General features: G+C 43.7%; 1 protein-coding gene and 1 non-coding gene across 3 annotated transcripts in view; one reads left to right on the top strand and one right to left on the bottom strand.

Moving 5' to 3' along the window:
* The first annotated feature begins 941 nt into the window (after positions 1–941).
* On the top strand, positions 942–1,014 carry Trnaf-gaa (transfer RNA phenylalanine (anticodon GAA)). Its single transcript has one exon. It is a non-coding gene; the product is annotated as a tRNA-Phe (tRNA).
* A 4,664-nt stretch (positions 1,015–5,678) lies between these two features.
* LOC143283450 (chromatin assembly factor 1 subunit B-like) overlaps positions 5,679–22,854 on the bottom strand; it is a 30,872-nt gene continuing 13,696 nt past the window's right edge. For both annotated transcript variants that reach the window (XM_076589687.1, XM_076589686.1), the window contains exons 8-12: positions 21,036–21,139; positions 18,377–18,428; positions 14,056–14,181; positions 11,692–11,836; positions 5,679–6,118 (exon numbers count right to left, since the gene is read on the bottom strand). In XM_076589687.1, the coding sequence (XP_076445802.1) occupies positions 5,708–6,118; positions 11,692–11,836; positions 14,056–14,181; positions 18,377–18,428; positions 21,036–21,139 (838 nt within the window). In that variant the 3' untranslated portion in view covers positions 5,679–5,707. The remainder of the gene's footprint in view (positions 6,119–11,691; positions 11,837–14,055; positions 14,182–18,376; positions 18,429–21,035; positions 21,140–22,854) is intronic.

The following is a 22,854-nucleotide window of genomic DNA, read 5'->3' as shown; positions in this document are numbered from 1 at the left end:
TTGATGATGATGATAATGACGTGTCGGTCTGTGCACCGTGTGTGTGTGTGTGTGTGTGCATGAGTGCGCGCGCGCGCGCGTGTGTATGTATGTATGTGTGTGTGTGTGTGTGTGTGTAGTTACGAATGTGTGTGTGTGTGTCAGTCAGTGTGTGTGTGTGTGTCAGTCAGTGTGTGTGTGTGTGTGTGTGTGTGTGTGCCAGAGTGTGTTGTGTGTGTGTTACGTGTGTCAGGGTTTGTGTGCGTGTGTGTGTGTATGTCAGTGTGTGTGTGTGTGTGTGTGTGTGTGTGTGTGCCAGAGTATGTTGTGTGTGTTACGTGTGTCAGGGTTTGTGTGCGTGTGTGTGTGTCAGTCAGTGTGTGTGTGTTACGTGTGGCAGGGCTTGTGTGCGTGTGTGTGTATGTCAGTGTGTGTGTGTGTGTGTGTGTGTGTGTGTGTGTGCCACAGTGTGTTGTGTGTGTGTTACGTGTGTCAGGGTTTGTGTGCGTGTGTGTGTGTATGTCAGTGTGTGTGTGTGCCCGGCAGAGTGTGTGTGTCGCGGTAGTTACGTCAGGCGGTGTCAGTGTTTGTGTGCGTGCGTGCGTGTGTGCCAGTCAGTGTGTGTGTGTGTGTGTGTTAGTGAGTGTGTTTGTGTTCGTCAGTGTGTGTGTGTGTGTTAGTGAGTTTTTTTTTGTGTGTGTGTGTGCGTGTGTGAATGTACGTGTGCGTGTGTAGCTGGTGTGTGTGTGTGTGTGTGTATGTGAGTGTGTTTGAGTGAGTGAGTGCAAGAACGTGCACGTTTAGGCGTGCGGGCCGGGTGTGTCCCAGTGTCACGGAATGACCGCTCATGAAACCAAAGTCGCCGAAAGGAGATAATGTTCAGAAAACACAATTACGTCCCCTGACACGAGTTCGGTTGCCCTGTGCAAACATGATCCTTGATTATCGTAGAACGTTCGTCAGCCGGAATAGCTCAGTTGGGAGAGCGTTAGACTGAAGATCTAAAGGTCCCTGGTTCAATCCCGGGTTCCGGCACGGAACACAATCCGGCGGTTGACATTTTTTAATTTTTTTTATATGTACATTTATTTTCCTTTTAAATCATAAACTAGATTTGCGTCTTTTTTTTTTTTTTTTTTTTGCGACATGGGAGAGTGGTGGTTGGAGGGGAAGGGGGGGGCGGGTGTGTCAGTGCTGTATTGAACAACTGAAGTAAACTGACTCATTCCCGAATTGCATTTACTTATTTTTGTTATTGTCGCTTCATTTCTTTCACATCAGTTCCATCATCGTCAGTCATGGTACTGCAGGCTGACTGTTCATCGGTTTGACCAGTTCAGTTTTTGCGCCTTATACATACTATTAGTAGTGGTAGTAGTAATTTTTTATTTTATTATTTTTTTTATGTATTTATCTATTATTTATTCACCCCCCCCCCCCCCCTTTTTTTTTTTCTCAAGGCCTGACAAAGCGCGTTGGGTAACGCTGCTGGTCAGGCATCTGCTTGGCAGATGTGGTGTAGCGTATATGGATTTGTCCGAACGCAGTGACGCCTCCTTGAGCTACTGAAACAAACTGAATTGACCAGTTCAGATCCTTCTGACCACACAGGGACATCATCACCAGATGGGGGAAAAACAACAACAACAACAACAACACACACACACACACATAGGTCACAAAGCAAACTAGTACAAAAACCATATCAAAGAAAAACAATCCTTACTTGATTACACATTTCCTGACGTCAAGATGCGATTCAGATCTTCGGTTTTATATTTGCTGTCTCTCTCTCTCATCGATGAGAGAGAGGGTGTGGCAAGGGTTCGGTTACGATTTCCTCAGTATGGGAGAGAGGGGGGGTGGGGGGGGGGGGGGAAGATCGTAGCTCTCTCTTCGTCAGGACTGCCATGGAGTGGAACCAACTGAGTGAGGCCACTGTCACTGCAGGCTCAGTCAGCGCATTTTCATCAGCGCTAACCAGATCACCGGTGATCTGTGCCTGTGACCAGCAACCACTTTTTTTTTTAAGTCATGCTTCTGGAAGTGGGGCCTGGACCCTTCCGGCCGAACCGGGGGTTTTTCATGGGTAGACAGTTTTCCTTAGGTCTTCTTAGATTATTTTTTCTACTAGGTACATGCGTCCTCCGAGTTCCGTCGCGCCAGAAGTGGCGTCTGCGACGTACACTACCAGATCCAGATCCACAGAGAGAAGGGGGGGAGAGAGAGAGAGGGAGAGAGAGAGAGAGAGAGGGAGGGAGAGAGAGGAGAGAGAGAGAGAGGAGAGAGAGCAACATACACACACACACACACCACCGCCTCTTCCCCCATCCCGGCCTCGTCCAAAACTCTCTTGAACTACAATTATTTTTTCCTTTTTTTTTTCCACTATCAAAGCATAATATCTTTAAGGCAGTTATTTCGTTTGAGTCAAAATTTCACCGATTCCCTTTCTCACCTGCTCTCCTCTACCCGTTTATCCTGTTCGTTTGCGTCCTTTACATTTCGACGAGTGTTTGAGAGAGCTTTCAGTGTCAGTTTTCAGTAGCTGAAGGAGGCGTCACTGCGTTCGGACAAATCCATATACACGCTACACCACATCTGCCAAGCAGATGCCCGACCAGCAGCGTAACCAAACGCGCTTAGTCAGGCCTTGAGAAAAAAAACCCAAAAAACACACAAACAAAAAAAAAAAAAACAAGAACTACCACTACTAATAATATGTATAAGGCGCAAAAACTTGATGAAGTCCGCTATAAGCGTACATAAATAAAAAATAATCATAATTTAAAAAGTAGTAGTAGTAGTAATAATAATAATAATAAATAAATAAGAGACAACTATGATATTGAAAACATGGCACCGTTTGAAGCAAAAGGCGTCTTTCCGTACTGTGACTCGTCTTTTCTCTTTCACTGTCGATGATATTTTCATTGTATTTCTCGCCTTTTGCTTCAAACGGTGCCATATTTTCAATGTTTGCACTACCTTTGATAGACTTCGTCCGTCTGGTGGGTAAAGGCCAGATCTGGAAGGAAAAAAAAAGTAGTATTATACTTTTAGAAAAAAGGATTACCGATCAATCAACCAATATTCTCCACTTCCAACCATATATATATATATGAGAAGAGGGATAATCATTCATGATTGTGTGATGACTTTTTGCACGTGTTTCTTCGCTAGTCCCTTTAATTCATTATCCCTCCCCCTCTCCGCAGCGCGTGCACGCACACACTTGATTGATATGGATGCTTACATAGCGCCTGTTCACGGGGGTCATTTGCCCAACAAGCTGCCTACCTGGGTAGAGCCAACTGACGGCTGCCACTGGGCGCTCATCATTCGTTTCCATCAGATTTCATGCACGCACACTTACACACTCAGGCAGACACGTAACAATTTACGTGTATGACCGGTTGTTTGTTTTTTTGTTGTTTGTTTATTTACCCCGCCATGTAGGCAGCCATACTCCGTTTTCGGGGGTGTGCATGCTGGGCATGTTCTCGTTTCCATAACCCACTGAACGCTGACATGGATTACAGGATCTTTAACGTGCATATTTGATCTTCTGCGTGCGTGTACACACGAAGGGGGTTAAGGCACATGCAGGTCTGCACATGTGTTGAGCTGGGAGATCGGAAAAATCTCCACCCTTTATATGGTACCCACCAGGTGCCGTCACCGAGATTTGAACCCGGGACTCTCAGATTTAAAGTCAAACACTTTAATCCATTCTACTACTGCACCCGAATGAATTTTTTAGTCGTTTTTGTTTGAACAATTCATCTATCTCAAGATCAATTGCAAGTTCAATTCATCGGTTTCACTTGAAAGCCCTTTGAACACAAATTGACAAAAATATCAACGGTTAATGGGGTAAAGAAATTGATGTCACTCACACACATATCCAGTGTCCGAAAACTCACTGACCGCTTTCAACCAGACAGCACCCTGTCCCCTGTCCTTTGGTGTTCTGAATAATTACTTGTCATCACTTCAACAGTTCTGAATGGTTCAATCAAAAGAAAGGGGAAAAAAAGGTTAACTCACTCAGAACGGCCAGTCCTCTCTTCTCTACACAGACCCCTCGGATGTCCAGTGGGTGTCTGAATGACCCAACATTTAGCTTCCGTCATCAGAATTGTGGTATTCTTTGTCAACATTCACCTCTTCAGTATAAGAGCCTTCCGCTTGCAATATTTTGATGGTGGTAATTGGGGTGAAACGCTGTTAACGTCATCTCTTTCGCCGTTCATATGGAGAGAGTTAAGTTAACTGATAAATATATAAATCTAAAAGATAAAGAAATAAACAGAATTAAACAAATAAAATAAATAAGCCTATACATAATAAAATCAAGTGTAGAAGAAAAAAAGAATAACTATATCTATACACAAATAATATGCAAATAAATGTAAATAAACACACAGACACAGACATGCACAACAGATATGCAGTCTCACAGATGTGAAAGCACAAATGTCCACAGGCCCAGCACTACACATAAAACCACACAAGGCCAAACACACACACACACAAACGTGTACACACACACCAAACCAAAACAGCAACAACAGAACACCTGAACTTACCTTGCTGAAGGCCTGCAACTGCTGCATTATTCCAAATCTTCTGCCAGTGTCAGGCTGTTCCTTTGGGGTTTTTTTTAAAGCCCTATCAATCTAAGTTGATATTGAACTTGCGTCTCTTCATCAGTTTTTTTCCCCACTGAATATTTGCAGGAAGTACCAACTTCATTTTAACACACAAAAATAGATGCATAAATTTCTGTTTCTCTGGTTCCAAAATATGCATTGACCACACAGCTGTCAACCTTGTTCCCATTACATTTGCACACAAACACACATCATCACGCTCAAAATCAGTGTCTTGCCACATAAATGGAGAATACATTCTGCAAAATTAGATTAAACATGGAGGGTCCATCATCTGTGTTTATATCGACACTCAAACACAAACACGCCAAAACAAACTCAAACATTTTGGTTTGCACATAAATGATTTATATTACAATACTGCAATTTACAAAGAAGACTGTCATCCATATTTATCTTGATCATATTCAGTAACACCCACACATGCACTCAAAAGCAGGTTGGTCTACAAATGTGTTTATTTCACAAAACAGCATTGCATTTAATACACAAGACTGTCAACAATGTTCATTATCTACACACATCCACTCCAACACACCATCCAAATCACTAGTCTGTCATATAAATTTTGCATTTATTTTGTAAAAATGACATTTGACGTCGAAGAATATCACCCTTTTTTTTTTCGCGCCTGATATCACTTTAAAAACAGTAAGACATAAAATGGGAAAATTACTATCCTCAAATAAGTGGTTTGTCAAATAAAACTGCATTTAACATTCTTTGAATTCATCTCCATTATCAAAATCTTCGGGAGAGAGAAGTGACCACAGCACACTCTCTTCATGAACAGACTCTCACTGAACATTCCGCAAAAGTGAGATGGCAGAGGGAGAGAAGACAGAGAGAGAAAGAGAGAGATGGGGGAAAGAGAGAGAGAAGGAGAGAGGGGCATCAGTGTACAGAATAAATACCAAACTAATAGGCAAAGATTAAGTTCTGAATGCAGATCAAGGAAAACCCCCCCTCCCTGCCCCCCACACTCGTACCCCCCCCCCCCCCCAGCCCCCCCGTACCCTCAACCACACAAACATCCTCCTCACAAAGACCCACTACTTCTTGTTCAGCGACAGTGTCGTGAACTGTATTCTCTTTGGCTGCTTGGCTCCGGACTGGGTCGGCGAAGTGCTGGACTTTTTTCTCTCCTGTGTTTCCGCCGCCGCTGTGCCAGGCTTCTTCTCTGTCTCTGCACAGCTCTCAGTCTCTGCTGCTGGGGAGATGCTGACCATGCCCACACTGGACGCCAGAGCATCCTGGGAAGCAGCAGGCTTGGTGGCGGGAGAGTGGGATGGTGGAGGTTTCGTGCTGGAAGTTTCCGAGGGGTTTGGCCTGGAGGATGGTGCTTCACCCGCCCCATCCACTTCCATCTTCTCCGCACTGGAGGTCTGAGCGGAGGTCTGAGGTCGTGGTGGTGCTCCTGGGGTGGGTTTCTTCTTCTGCACTGCTACCTTGTCTCCACAGGCCTGGACAACAAAACAACACTGCTACCTTGTCTCCACAGGCCTGGACAAAAAACCAACACTGCTACCTTGTCTCCACACACCTGGACAACAAAACAACACTGCTACCTTGTCTCCACAGGCCTGGACAACAAAACAACACTGCTACCTTTCCACAGGCCTGGACAAACAAAACAACACTGCTACCTTGTCTCCACACACCTGGACAACAAAACAACACTGCTACCTTGTCTCCACAGGCCTGGACAAAAAACCAACACTGCTACCTTGTCTCCACAGGCCTGGACAACAAAACAACACTGCTACCTTGTCTCCACAGGCCTGGACAACAAAACAACACTGCTACCTTGTCTCCACAGGCCTGGACAAACAAAACAACACTGCTACCTTGTCTCCACAGGCCTGGACAAAAAACCAACACTGCTACCTTGTCTCCACAGGCCTGGACAACAAAACAACACTGCTACCTTGTCTCCACAGGCCTGGACAAAAAAACAACACTGCTACCTCGTCTCCACAGGCCTGGACAACAAAACAACACTGCTACCTTGTCTCCACACACCTGGACAACAAAACAACACTGCTACCTTGTCTCCACAGGCCTGGACCAAAACAACACTGCTACCTCGTCTCCACACACCTGGACAACAAAACAACACTACAACCTTGTCTCCACACACCTGGACAACAAAACAACACTGCTACCTTGTCTCCACACACCTGGACAACAAAACGATACTACTACCTTGTCTCCACACACCTGGACAACAAAACAACACTGCTACCTTGTCTCCACACACCTGGACAAAAAAAACAACACTGCTACCTTGTCTCCATACATCTGGACAACAAAACAACACTGCTACCTCGTCTCCACAGGCCTGGACAACAAAACAACACTGCTACCTTGTCTCTACAGGCCTGGACAAAAAAACAACACTGCTACCTTGTCTCCACACACCTGGACAACAAAACAACACTGCTACCTTGTCTCCACACACCTGGACAACAAAACAACACTGCTACCTTGTCTCCACACACCTGGACAACAAAACAACACTGCTACCTTGTCTCCACAGGCCTGGACAACAAAACAACACTGCTACCTTGTCTCCACACACCTGGACAACAAAACAACACTGCTACCTTGTCTCCACAGGCCTGGACAACAAAACAACACTGCTAACTTGTCTCCACAGGCCTGGACAACAAAACAACAATGCTACCTTGTCTCCACACACCTGGACAACAAAACAACACTGCTACCTTGTCTCCACACACCTGGACAACAAAACAACACTGCTACCTTGTCTCCACACACCTGGACAACAAAACAGAACTGCTACCTTGTCTCCACACACCTGGACAACAAAACAACACTGCTACCTTGTCTCCACAGGCCTGGACAACAAAACAACACTGCTAACTTGTCTCCACATGCCTGGACAACAAAACAACAATGCTACCTTGTCTCCACACACCTGGACAACAAAACAACACTGCTACCTTGTCTCCACACACCTGGACAACAAAACAGAACTGCTACCTTGTCTCCACAGGCCTGGACAACAAAACAACACTGCTACCTTGTCTCCACAGGCCTGGACAACAAAACAACACTGCTACCTTGTCTCCACATGCCTGGACAACAAAACAACAATGCTACCTTGTCTCCACACACCTGGACAACAAAACAACACTGCTACCTTGTCTCCACACACCTGGACAACAAAACAACACTGCTACCTTGTCTCCACAGGCCTGGACAACAAAACAATACTGCTACCTTGTCTCCACAGGCCTGGACAACAAAACAACAATGCTACCTTGTCTCCACACACCTGGACAACAAAACAACACTGCTACCTTGTCTCCACACACCTGGACAACAAAACAACACTGCTACCTTGTCTCCACAGGCCTGGACAACAAAACAACACTGCTACCTTGTCTCCACACACCTGGACAACAAAACAACACTGCTACCTTGTCTCCACAGGCCTGGACAACAAAACAACACTGCTACCTTGTCTCCACAGGCCTGGACAACAAAACAACAATGCTACCTTGTCTCCACACACCTGGACAACAAAACAACACTGCTACTTTGTCTCCACACACCTGGACAACAAAACAACACTGCTACCTTGTCTCCACATGCCTGGACAACAAAACAACACTGCTACCTTACCTCCACAGGCCTGGACAACAAAACAACACTGCTAACTTGTCTCCACAGGCCTGGACAACAAAACAACAATGCTACCTTGTCTCCACACACCTGGACAACAAAACAACACTGCTACCTTGTCTCCACACACCTGGACAACAAAACAACACTGCTACCTTGTCTCCACAGGCCTGGACAACAAAACAACAATGTAACCTTGTCTCCACACACCTGGACAACAAAACAGAACTGCTACCTTGTCTCCACAGGCCTGGACAACAAAACAACACTGCTACCTTGTCTCCACAGGCCTGGACAACAAAACAACACTGCTAACTTGTCTCTACAGGCCTGGACAACAAAACAACAATGCTACCTTGTCTCCACACACCTGGACAACAAAACAACACTGCTACCTTGTCTCCACACACCTGGACAACAAAACAACACTACAACCTTGTCTCCACACACCTGGACAACAAAACAACACTGCTACCTTGTCTCCACACACCTGGACAACAAAACAACACTGCTACCTTGTCTCCACAGGCCTGGACAACAAAACAACACTGCTACCTTTCCAGAGGCCTGAACAACAAAACAACACTGCTACCTTGTCTCCACACACCTGGACAACAAAACAACACTGCTACCTTGTCTCCACACACCTGGACAACAAAACAACACTGCTACCTTGTCTCCACACACCTGGACAACAAAACAACACTGCTACCTTGTCTCTACAGGCCTGGACAACAAAACAACACTGCTACCTTGTCTCCACAGGCCTGGACAACAAAACAATACTGCTACCTTGTCTCCACAGGCCTGGACAACAAAACAACACTGCTACCTTGTCTCCACACACCTGGACAACAAAACACTGCTACCTTGTCTCCACAGGCCTGGACAACAAAACACTGCTACCTTGTCTCCACAGGCCTGGACAACAAAACAACAATGCTGCCTTGTCTCCACAGGCCTGGACAACAAAACAACACTGCTACCTTGTCTCCACACGCCTGGACAACAAAACAACACTGCTACCTTGTCTCCACACACCTGAACAACAAAACAACACTGCTACCTTGTCTCCACACACCTGGACAACAAAACAACACTGCTACCTTGTCTCCACACATCTGGACAACACAACAACACTGCTATCTTGTCTCCACAGGCCTGGACAACAAAACAACACTGCTACCTTGTTTCCACACACCTGGACAACAAAACAACACTGCTACCTTGTCTCCACATGCCTGGACAACAAAACAACACTGCTACCTTGTCTCCACATGCCTGGACAACAAAACAACACTGCTACCTTGTCTCCACAGGCCTGGACAACAAAACAAATACAAAAACAAAAAAAGGAAGGTTTGATCAATGACTGAGTGCAAGCACAAGTTTTTTCTGGTGTTTTTTTCCATTTTTACCATTTACGTAAATCACATTCTCATACACACACAAAAATATTCAATAACCAGATAAAGAAAGAAAGTAAGAAAAAATGTGTCCAGATTATGGTGTTTGGGTTTACAGTAAACACACGGGGAATAAGAAAAGCAGAGTATATGTCCTTGTCCAATTGATAGATATGCATGTGCTGAATACTGTAGAAGGGCATAGACATAAATACATATGGTGTAACATAGCCGAAGCAAGTGCTGGGTTCGAGTCTGACATTTGGACCATAATTCCCCCCCACACCCCCCACCACATGACACTGAATGGTAGTTTGGGTGCTAGTCTTTCGAATAGTTTAAGTTACACGTGTAGCATGCGCTTAGCACACACAGAAGACAAAAAAAAACCATGGCAACAAAAGGGCTGTCCCTGACAAAAGTATGTAGGTAAACCCACTTTGATAGTAAAAGAAATATGCCTAAAAAAACAATAAGACAAAAAAATTGAGAGAAATGTGTTGCGAGAAAAAGCAACAGGATAGAGTGAGGTGGCCACAGTCCCTGTTTCAAGGAGTCTGGAGAGGAGAGGAAACACATGAGACACTGTGTGCACTGATGGCCTGGCGGTAACGCGTCCACCAAGGAAGCAAGAGAATCGGAGTGCACTGGTTCGAATCCCACACTCGCCAGTATTTTCTCCCTCTCCACTGGACCTTGAGTTGTAGTCTGGACGCTAGTCATTTGGATGGAACGATACACCGAGGTCCCATGTGCAGCATGCACTTCGCGCACACACAAAAAAAGAACCCATGGCAACAAACGGGTTGTTCCTGGCAAAATCATGTAGAAAAATCCTTTTTCCATAGGAAAACAAATAAAATTGCAGGCAGGAAAAAAAAGGAAAAGAAAAAAGGGTGGCGATCTCAGTGTAACGACGTGCTCTCCCCTAGGGAGAGCAGCCTGAATTTCACACAGAGAAACGTGTTGTGACGAAAAAGAGAACTAAGGGGAGAGCAGCCTGAACTTCACACAGAGAAACGTGTTGTGACGAAAAAGAGAACTACAGGGAGAGCAACCTGAATTTCACACAGAGAAACGTGTTGTGACGAAAAAGAGAACTACAGGGAGAGCAACCTGAATTTCACACAGAGAAACGTGTTGTGACGAAAAAGAGAACTACAGGGAGAGCAGCCTGAACTTCACACAGAGAAACGTGTTGTGACGAAAAAGAGATCTAAGGGGATAGCAGCCTGAATTTCACATAAAGAAACGTGTTGTGACGAAAAAGAGAACTAAGGGGAGAGCAGCCTGAATTTCACACAGAGAAACGTGTTGTGACGAAAAAGAGAACTACAGGGAGAGCAGCCTGAATTTCACACAGAGAAACGTGTTGTGACACGAAAAAGAGAACTAAGGGGAGAGCAGCCTGAATTTCACACAGAGAAACATGTTGTAGAGAAACGTGTTGTGACGAAAAAGAGAACTACAGGGAGAGCAGCCTGTTGTGACGAAAAAGAGAACTAAGGGGAGAGCAGCCTGAATTTCACACAGAGAAACGTGTTGTGACGAAAAAGAGAACTAAGGAGAGAGCAGCCTGAATTTCACACAGAGAAACGTGTTGTGACGAAAAAGAGAACTAAGGGGAGAGCAGCCTGAACTTCACACAGAGAAACGTGTTGTGACGAAAAAGAGAACTAAGGGGAGAGCAGCCTGAATTTCACACAGAGAAACGTGTTGTGACGAAAAAGAGAACTAAGGGGAGAGCAGCCTGAATTTCACACAGAGAAACGTGTTGTGACGAAAAAGAGAACTACGGGGAGAGCAGCCTGAACTTCACACAGAGAAACGTGTTGTGACGAAAAAGAGAACTAAGGGGAGAGCAGCCTGAATTTCACACAGAGAAACGTGTTGTGACGAAAAAGAGAACTAAGGGGAGAGCAGCCTGAACTTCACACAGAGAAACGTGTTGTGACGAAAAAGAGAACCACAACACACACCTGCTGGGTTTCTGTCGTCATGGTGCTGGACTCTGCAGCAGCAGGGTGAGGGGTGTAGGGCGCTCCCAACTCCCCAGCTTCAAAGGTGATGGCAGTGCAGTAGCCATCAGTGGAGGCCACTGCCAGTATTCGTCCGTCCTTTGACCTGCGTCACGAAACAGCATCTGACACACTGCTACAATAACCCACAGGTGCCAGCCCCTGTCAAGTGTTTGTTGGAACATTCTGAATTCGGTCGGAACGCTTCGACTCCAAGCCACATTACCAAATGTACATTTTAAGCACAAGGCATACAAACACTTGGGCCTACCTGCAACCCAGTGTAACTGCTACAATTGAGATGATTGGTCCACTCAATGCTGTTTCAATGTAAACAGGCAAGCGATTAGCAGAGTTATCATCTCGTGAGACCAAGGTTAGTACTGACTGCCCTGGCCTCGTGATCGATAGGTCTAGAGTGTCTGGGCAATGTTATGACAGGAAAGTATGTGACCATGCTACGTTGTCGAAAATGAACTCATCGGAACAATTTTGATGTTGGCTAATGTCAGAACAAACTGCAATCATGCGTAACAAAACATGGTAAAATCCTAACAGCTGCCACACAACACTGCATCTGACACATTGCTATAATAACCACTTCTTCTTCTTCCTCTTTTTTTTTTTTTTTCGCTTAATTCATGCCCAGCTTACCCTCAGAGATAAAAATATTGTAAATGTTTATCCTGTAGAATTTTCCTAGCAGATGTGTAGCGTACACAGATTTGTCTGAATGCAGTGACACCCTTGAGAAACTGACGAAAAAAGAGGAAGCTTGTCAGGGATACAGAGGGGAGGTAACCTACTTCCGGGAGGTTATTGGCCGTAGCTACTTTCGTTTTCTCCGCACAGGCGAATAGTAGTTTGCACAGGACAGGAATCGGACCCCCTGCCAGAGTCTGCACTAGTGGGTCATGGTGAAGTATGTGTAGTTAAAACTGAAAGTGGAGCTGCAGCACTTTCCACAAAATGAACCACAGGGCTCTTCAAAAAAAAGTTAAAAGAAAAGTGGTGACTAAAGTCTCAGGGTTCCAACAGAAGTGGCCAAAAACAAATTTCCACACTTTTTTCCCCTGATCTTTTCTGCAACACAAAGCCAAACTGAATCAAAAATTTTGTCTGCTACACCACTTATGTAAGAGTTTGGTGGATATCCTCTTATCAATGTTCAATTTTCATCATTTTCTTATTCTTTTTGTTTGTTTTTTTCTTTTGTTAAAGGCATTATGCTTGTTATGGTGCCATCCTCATATTGTTATCTCAGCAGCGACTAACAGACCTGTACTAACAAAACAGGTGGACATGGTGAGTAATCATTCTGTGCTGTAGACGGTCTCACACTTGTTCCATTCTGATTTTCACACCTATTTACTTGAGAAAGAAAGCGACAAAACTATGTGCTGTAGACGGTCTCACACTTGTTCCATTTTGATTTTCACACCTATTTACTTGAGAAAGAAAGCGACAAAACTATGTGCTGTAGACTGTCTCACACTGGAGCTAAACTACCATTGCTTCTGACCTCAGTATACCTCACCAAAATCACAGAAATAAAATCTGTACCAAGCAAGGGTTATGTGGTTGACAACAAAAAAAACTCTTCATAAACAAGCTTTTCTTCCCAACACGCAGACTGTCGAGTGCTCCAGAAGGCTGAACAAGTTACACCTTACTGAGCCCTGTGCCAAGGCGTTACTCTGGCCTCAAAATTCATCTCCTTCATAAAATTTTCACAATCCTACGAATGCATTGACCCCAAACAAAGGGAACTAACTTCTACAGTGTTTCTGGATGTGTCTACACATAATTTTGGGGAAAACAGTCTATTTTCTGAGTTTTTTCTGCATCAATGTGGCATGGCAAGGAACTAACTTCTACAGTGTTTCTGATTGTGTCTACATATAATTTGGGGGGAAACCAGTATGTCTATTTTCTGAGTTTTTTCTGCATCAATGTGGCATGGCAAGGAACTAACTTCTACAGTGTTTCTGATTGTGTCTACATATAATTTGGGGGGAAACCAGTATGTCTATTTTCTGAGTTTTTTCTGCATCAATGTGGCATGGCAAGGAACTAACTTCTACAGTGTTTCTGATTGTGTCTACATATAATTTGGGGGGAAACCAGTATGTCTATTTTCTGAATTTTTTTCTGCATCAATGTGGCATGGCAAGGAACGAACTTCTACAGTGTTTCTGATTGTGTCTACATATAATTTTGGGGGGAAAACCAGTATGTCTATTTTCTGAGGGTTTTTTTCCACATCAACGTGGCATGAAAGCCTGCCGAGGCTGTAAACAAGCCCAGGGCTAATGGGATACGTACCAGGAGAGATCGCTGAGGGTGTGATAGTGGATGTTGGTCAGGTAGGCAAACGGCATCGTCTGCTGCGAGTCATACAGCACCACAGCGTCTTCAGTGGCCACCGCAAACACCACACGGTACGGCAGGCTGACCACAAACACAAGGCAGAAACGTCAATGTAGTATATATCTCCTGGCCACCGCAAACACCACACGGTACGGCAGGCTGACCACAAACACAAGGCAGAAACGTCAATGTAGTATATATCTCCTGGCCACCACAAACACCACACGGTACGGCAGGCTGACCACAAACACAAGGCAGAAAAGGCAATGTAGTATATATCTCCTGGCCACCACAAACACCACACGGTATGGCAGGCTGACCACAAACACAAGGCAGAAATGTCAATGTAGTATATATCTCCCGGCCACCGCAAACACCACACGGTATGGCAGGCTGACCACAAACACAAGGCAGAAAAGGCAATGTAGTATATATCTCCTGGCCACCGCAAACACCACACGGTATGGCAGGCTGACCACAAACACAAGGCAGAAAAGGCAATGTAGTATATATCTCCTGGCCACCGCAAACACCACACGGTATGGCAGGCTGACCACAAACACAAGGCAGAAAAGGCAATGTAGTATATATCTCCTGGCCACCGCAAACACCACACGGTATGGCAGGCTGACCACAAACACAAGGCAGAAAAGGCAATGTAGTATATATCTCCTGGCCACCGCAAACACCACACGGTACGGCAGGCTGACCACAAACACAAGGCAGAAACGTCAATGTAGTATACATCTCCTGGCCACCGCAAACACCACACGGTACAGCCACAAACACAGCACATACAAAACTCTGCTGCCCGACTCGTCCTCAGAAAGAAAAGATCTGAGCGCATCACTCCTCTTTTGCAACATCTCCACTGGCTCCCTGTCTCACACCGAATAAAGTACAAGATCAGCACTCTATGTTATAGATGCATTCACAAAACTGCCCCTTCCTATCTCTGCGGCTGTCTTCACCTCTACCCTCCATCTCGCTCACTACGATCGGCTTTGGATCCACTCTGTTTACGCATACCCAGATTCAAACACTCGACTGTTGGCCGCCATTCTTTCTCTGTCTCTGGACCTTGCGATTGGAATGAACTTCCTCTTTCACTTCGTCAAGTCTCCACACTCAGCCTCTTTCAAGTCTGGCCTTAAAAACCACCTCTTCCCAAAATAGCCTCCCTTGCCTGCCCTTCCTGAGTTATGCATGTGTGTGAATGACTGGTGCGAAAGCGCTTTGATTTGTCTCTGCACAAGATTCAGCGCTATATAAGTACCATTATTATTATTATTATTATTATTAGAAAAGGCAATGTAGCATATATCTCCTGGCCACCACAAACACCACACGGTATGGCAGGCTGACCACAAACACAAGGCAGAAAAGGCAATGTAGTATATATCTCCTGGCCACCACAAACACCACACGGTACGCCAGGCTGACCACAAACACAAGGCAGAAATGTCAATGTAGTATATATCTCCCGGCCACCGCAAACACCACACGGTACGGCAGGCTGACCACAAACACAAGGCAGAAAAGGCAATGTAGTATATATCTCCTGGCCACCGCAAACACCACACGGTACGGCAGGCTGACCACAAACACAAGGCAGAAAAGGCAATGTAGTATATATCTCCTGGCCACCACAAACACCACACGGTATGGCAGGCTGACCACAAACACAAGGCAGAAAAGGCAATGTAGTATATATCTCCTGGCCACCACAAACACCACACGGTATGGCAGGCTGACCACAAACACAAGGCAGAAAAGGCAATGTAGTATATATCTCCTGGCCACCACAAACACCACACGGTATGGCAGGCTGACCACAAACACAAGGCAGAAACGTCAATGTAGTATATATCTCCTGGCCACCGCAAACACCACACGGTACAGCCACAAACACAGCACATACAAAACTCTGCTGCCCGACTCGTCCTCAGAAAGAAAAGATCTGAGCACATCACTCCTCTTTTGCAACGTCTCCACTGGCTCCCTGTCTCACACCGAATAAAGTACAAGATCAGCACTCTATGTTATAGATGCATTCACAAAACTGCCCCTTCCTATCTCTGCGGCTGTCTTCACCTCTACCCTCCATCTCGCTCACTACGATCGGCTTTGGATCCACTCTGTTTACGCATACCCAGATTCAAACACTCAACTGTTGGCCGCCATTCTTTCTCTGTCTCTGGACCTTGCGATTGGAATGAACTTCCTCTTTCACTTCGTCAAGTCTCCACACTCAGCCTCTTTCAAGTCTGGCCTTAAAAACCACCTCTTCCCAAAATAGCCTCCCTTGCCTGCCCTTCCTGAGTTATGCATGTGTGTGAATGACTGGTGCGAAAGCGCTTTGATTTGTCTCTGCACAAGATTCAGCGCTATATAAGTACCATTATTATTATTATTATTATTAGAAAAGGCAATGTAGCATATATATCCTGGCCACCGCAAATACCACACGGTATGGCAGGCCGACCACAAACACAAGGCAGAAAAGGCAATGTAGTATATATCTCCTGGCCACCGCAAACACCACACGGTATGGCAGGCTGACCACAAACACAAGGCAGAAAAGGCAATGTAGTATATATCTCCTGGCCACCACAATCCAAGTTAAACAAAACTGTGCCTGTTCTACAAGGTTTTAACAATAAACTGAAATACAGATACACAATCAAAGAATGCGCAGCCCGAAAATTTTTTACTCATAATGATTTTTATCACTACATGGTTTCCATTTCCATGGGAACCTTGTTCATAGATACAAACATGTTAACTACATGATGTACAATTACAATATTGATTTAGATGTATTCTATATTTTATATCACAGAACAAGATGATTTATAGTCCAATGACAATGTAAATTGCTACCACCAATTTATCAAACTTAACAAATTCCGGCGCGTATGTGTGTGTGTGTATATATATATATATATATGTTTATGTGTTTGTGATCATTGTGTAATTATGTATGTTCAAAAATGCGTATGGTGTGTATGTGTATGTAGATGTGTGGGTTGCGGTTATTTTTGCTGTTATTTTTGTTATTTTTAATCCATCTAATGATAATTTTGATATACCCTAGTATCTTTTTTTTTCCCTTCAGTTTCTTTTTCTCTTGTGTATGATTATTTGGATGTGTGTATGTTTTGTAATGTTAATATCCAAAATTTGGAATAAAAAAAAAGTCTGGGGAAAAAAAATGAGAACAAAATGCAATGTAAAATACATCTCCAAGTATGTAATTTTAGTTTTTGTTTTTTTAAATCAAAACGTTGTTACATCTTGCCCCGACACCCTCTGACCACAAGCAGTTTCTGCTGAAACGATGGAAAAAAAAAAAAGATGATAAATGAGACCAGAATTGTGTTGTTTGTCAATAATAGGTCAGTTGACACAAAATTATACTAAAACTACTTCTGAAATTATAGGTAAATGCAATATATGTATCATCTATCTTCCAAGAAAAATTTGAATGACACACATGCGTGAAACAGACACAGACCACATGAAAGCACAAACAGCGTGAAACAGACACAGACAGACCACATGAAAGCACAAACAGCGTGAAACAGACACAGACAGACCACATGAAAGCACAAACAGCGTGAAACAGACACAGACAGACCACATGAAAGCACAAACAGCGTGAAACAGACACAGACAGACCACATGAAAGCACAAACAGCGTGAAACAGACACAGACCACATGAAAGCACAAACAGCGTGAAACAGACACAGACCGACCACATGAAAGCACAAACAGCGTGAAACAGACACAGACCGACCACATGAAAGCACAAACAGCGTGAAACAGACACACAGATCACATGAGAGCACAAACAGCGTGAAACAGACACAGACCGACCACATGAAAGCACAAACAGCGTGAAACAGACACAGACCGACCACATGAAAGCACAAACAGCGTGAAACAGACACAGACCGACCACATGAAAGCACAAACAGCGTGAAACAGACACAGACCACATGAAAGCACAAACAGCGTGAAACAGACACAGACAGACCACATGAAAGCACAAACAGCGTGAAACAGACACAGACAGACCACATGAGAGCACAAACAGCGTGAAACAGACACAGACAGACCACATGAAAGCACAAACAGCGTGAAACAGACACAGACCGACCACATGAAAGCACAAACAGCGTGAAACAGACACAGACAGACCACATGAGAGTACAAACAGCGTGAAACAGACACAGACAGACCACATGAAAGCACAAACAGCTGAATACAAACCAGAAAGCAGTGGAGTATTTCTCCCACTCCTTAGCACTCTCACTAACAGGCCCTGGCAAAAAGAAAAGGAAAACATAAAATGAAGGCAAAATTTATGATACTCTCGATCAGATACAAAATGGCAGAAACATGCTGACAAAGTAATATATAAAACAGAAAAAATATCAACTTATCATCTTAATATTTCTTACCATAAATTCGTTACTGAGGGGATGCAAGAAAGATATATCATCTGCATCCAGAAATGTAAATCAGTTTACCATAAAGTTCGGTCTATAAGCCGCGACTTTTTACCCCAGCTTCAACCTCTGCGGCTTATACAATGATGCGGCTTATTTGCAGATTTTAACGATCCCGGGAGTGTCACGTTCTTGTCTATTTTTAGCTGCCCTTCAACTCACCAAAATCATGATTTCTGTCCATGAATTTTTGGATGAGCTTCAGGATTTATAAATCAAATCCGCACACATTAAAGCCTTCAGATCAGCATTCAGTTCTACTCTGCTCAAGCGTACACCCTCATCATGCCGAAAACACGACGTTATACCTATGATGCAGCCTTCAAATTGAAGGCGATCGACCTAGCAGACGACAGTGCAAGCGATGAACCAGCAGCGACCTCCACCTTCATGTTCATGAAGGCTGAAGTTAGTGACAAGATGGCGGAGGAAGCTGTGCTGGTTCTCTTCAACTCGGACACTGAAGACAAGGATTTTTGTGGATTCAGTGAGCAGGATGATGTTGAATAAATGTGACTATCCCTAAATTATGGATCTTATTTTCGTTGTGTTTATTTTTTTTTTTTTGTGGCACTAGCAGTATTTTCGCTTGCTTTTCTTTGTGTTGTTCCTGCTTGTGTTTATTTCATAACCTACAGTATCGATAGCTTTTCTGTAATATCAGTATGTGTTCCGGTACCGGAAATAAGTGCGGTTTATACACCGGTGCGGCTTATGTATGTATAAAGTTCAATTTTTTTCCAAAATTTAGTGGGTGCGGCTTATATACCAGTGCGCTCAATAGACTGAACTTTATGGTAATCTACAGAATCCATCAAAATGCTTTTAGAACAAAGTACGCTAGAAAGGTTAAAATTAAACACATTTGTAATGAACATTCATCTGCATCCAGACATCAAAATCAGTTTAATTTACAGATTCCACCTACATACTTTTTGAACAAAGTACACTAAAAAGGTTAAACATCTTTGTAACAATACATTTGTCAATATTGCATATTTTGTTTGACTGTCCATCAGTGAAACATTTCATACAACATGCTCTGCAACATACTTCTGGTTCTGTTCCAGACAATACCTTACTGATTTTTATCAGATAATGTTTTAAATTTCAGCTTTAGCTCTACTTGTGAGCCTTGTCAACAATTTGTTATAATTTGTGTGTTAACTTGTTTATTCGCTTATTTTAATAGTTTTGACCCCCGCCCCCCCCCCCCCCCCCCCCAAAAAAAAAAAAATTGTGAGCAACAAATGCCCCCAAACTGGTGAGTGATAGATGAACAAGGTGGAGTTTTGAAATTTTGTACAGCTAGACATCAAGAGACAAAACCCTGAACACTATTCTCTTTAGCACTATGTTAAAGAACCCACCGGCCAACAAAAGGGTTGTCCCTGGCAAAATCCCAACGAAAAATCCGATCTTATACACTTGTGCATATAACTGCAGCCTGACTGAATGACACAGGAGAAGAATGATGAGCACCTAAAGACAGATGTCAGTTGGCTTCATGCAGGTTGGCAGCCTGTTGTGAAAACCACTACTGAAAAGCCCTTACAGGTCCCACTCTGACTGAAGGCACTATACAACTATCAATAAAGGAGTTGAGAGGGCCAGAAATAGAGGGCCCAGAGTGTCCGCGAATCGATTTTGATCGCGCCTTAATTTTAGCCCGATATCCCAATCGAACCATATAATTATGTGACCTGGTTCGAGACAAAATTTGACAAAAAACAAGAACGCCAGAGAATCGACAGACAGACAGAAAATATGAAAAAAACTTAGCCGTATGGAGAGCACAGGAACAGGAGTCATAATGGCTGCCGGAAAAAGAGGGCGCTAGCCAGCGGGACAAAGGGGAGGTTACCTACTTCCGGGAGGTTATCGGCCGTAGTTTCGTTTTCTCCGCATTGGCGGATAGTAGTTTGCACAGGACAGGAATGTCAGACCCCTGCCGGAGTCTGCACTAGTTGGGTCACGGTTAAGTATGTGTAATTAAATGATAATTCTGCAGGTGCCAGAAATCTGACTCGTGCAGGCAAGTCTTTCACCCACTGATCAAGTGAGGACTGTGTGAATTTGTATTTGTATTTCTTTTTCTTTTTATCACAACAGATTTTTCTGTGTGAAATTCGGGCTGCTCTCCCCAGGGAGAGCGCGTCGCTACACTACAGCGCCACCCATTTTTTTTGGTATTTTTTCCTGCATGCAGTTTTATTTGTTTTTCCTATCGATGTGGATTTTTCTACAGAATTTTGCCAGGAACAACCCTTTTGTTGCCGTGGGTTCTTTTACATGCGCTAAGTGCATGCGTCCAGACCACCACTCAAGGTCTAGTGGAGGGGGAGAAAATATCGGCGGCTGAACCGAATCTGTTCCTGACAAAGGAGGGTTAGAAACCAGCCTGCATGCTGTGCACTTACCACCACCGTCACTGTCTTTGGGGACTCTGCGCAGTTCAAAAAGGCAAGGACACGCCCTCACAGCCAACGTAGCTTTGTTGGGACTCGGGAGGTAGGCAGCTGGTCTGGTCACAAAAGGAAAAAAAAAATAATCAGAAAACATGTCAGTTACTGTCAGTAAATCAGGTGCATGCTTACTGCCAACAAAACACACTAATAATCTGAGATATTCACGCACCATCATCTAAATATTTCAACTCTGACAGTTCTGAGGCCTAAGACTGACAAAGAGTTTACAAAATTATACATGCAGGTACCACCCCCAAAAACATTTTCAAAGCTCAAATCTGAAATTTGTCAGGTTAGTTCCTATCAGTATATTTGTTTTGTCCAAGATACGTTAGACCAATACTCTATGTTATTCTAACAAGTATCCAAGAATAAAACAGTACATATATTCAGTGTATTACATAGCGATACTAAGAGTATATGACAATCCACAAATGTGCATGTGTACATACATAAAACAAAACAAAAAACAAACAGCAAGAATATGCATCGAAAAGCAAGGATACTGGACAACAAAAATTCCTATCTTAGAATAAAAAAAGAAAGAAAAAGAGAGAGATGTGTATAATATGAGAACAATAATGAGGTCTGGTATGTTAACCCTTTGACTACTAGACTGTGATGGAGTCAGAGTCACTTTGCACACATAAAAGAAGCCTGCAGCAACCAAAGGGTTGTCCCTGGGAAAGTTGTGCAGAAAAATCCACTCTGACAGTAAAACAAATACACTTGCAGACAAACAAGGAAAACGAAAGTGCAGAAAAATCCACTCTGACAGTAAAACAAATACACTTGCAGACAAACAAGGAAAACGAAAGTGCAGAAAACTCCAGTGTGACAGTAAAACAAATACACTTGCAGACAAACAAGGAAAACAAAGTGCAGCCAAATCCACTTTGACAGTAAAACAAATACACTTGCTGACAAACAAGGAAAATAAAAGTGCAGACAAATCCACTGTGTCACATGTCAGTGTATGTTGGCAGGTTGGGAAAAGGTCGGATGGAAGATCCGATAATTGAGTTACTTCTCAGGGAGGCTACTCCAGTCAGGGTTAAACAGTATCCTCTACCTCATGCCAAACAGGCTGTTGTCCGGACATTAACTAAACTAGTCGGCAATGATGAGTGCGGCCGTGAGTCGCTAGACTTTTATTTGTTTTATGAATGTTGGGAAAAGGGGAGAGTTAAAAGAAAAGAAATGATTTAATAAATGTTCTAAAGATTAAAATTTGGTGTGGTCACCCTTTTTGAAAGGTGTTTGTATGAATGTTGTCTTGTTACACGTTTCCATTTAGTACTGGATAAGTAAAATTAATTCAGGTTAGGTAAACCACCCCTAAAATTGTTAGGACAATTTTGCATAAGCTCTTTTGTATAAACCAATACCCCTAGACTATTATTGTATTAAGAGAGTTTGTGACACACTGTGACAGTAAAACAAATACACTTGCAGACAAACAAGGAAAACGAAGATGGGTGGTGCTGCACTGTGGTGGAAGCCCTCCACACCATTTCACACACACACACACGAATGTCTTGTGACAAACCAATGATGCAATAAAATACAATAAATCCACTGCAGGCAAACAAAATCTTAGACATGTCCCAACAGCAGTAGCAACGAAAAATGAATAACAAACAAAACAAAATAAACCAATATACAACTCACTCTTTGAACAATACACAGGTGGTGACAACAAACATGGCACTGGTTTGTTTCTGTCCATATCTTAATCCTCAAAAGGCAAACAAAATGTTAGACATGTCCC

Source organism: Babylonia areolata, chromosome 6, assembly GCF_041734735.1.
Source record: "Babylonia areolata isolate BAREFJ2019XMU chromosome 6, ASM4173473v1, whole genome shotgun sequence".
NCBI classification, from domain to species: Eukaryota; Metazoa; Mollusca; class Gastropoda; order Neogastropoda; family Buccinidae; genus Babylonia; species Babylonia areolata.
The sequence above is the reverse complement of the archived record's forward strand: the minus strand, read 5'-3'. Positions and strand labels throughout refer to the sequence as shown.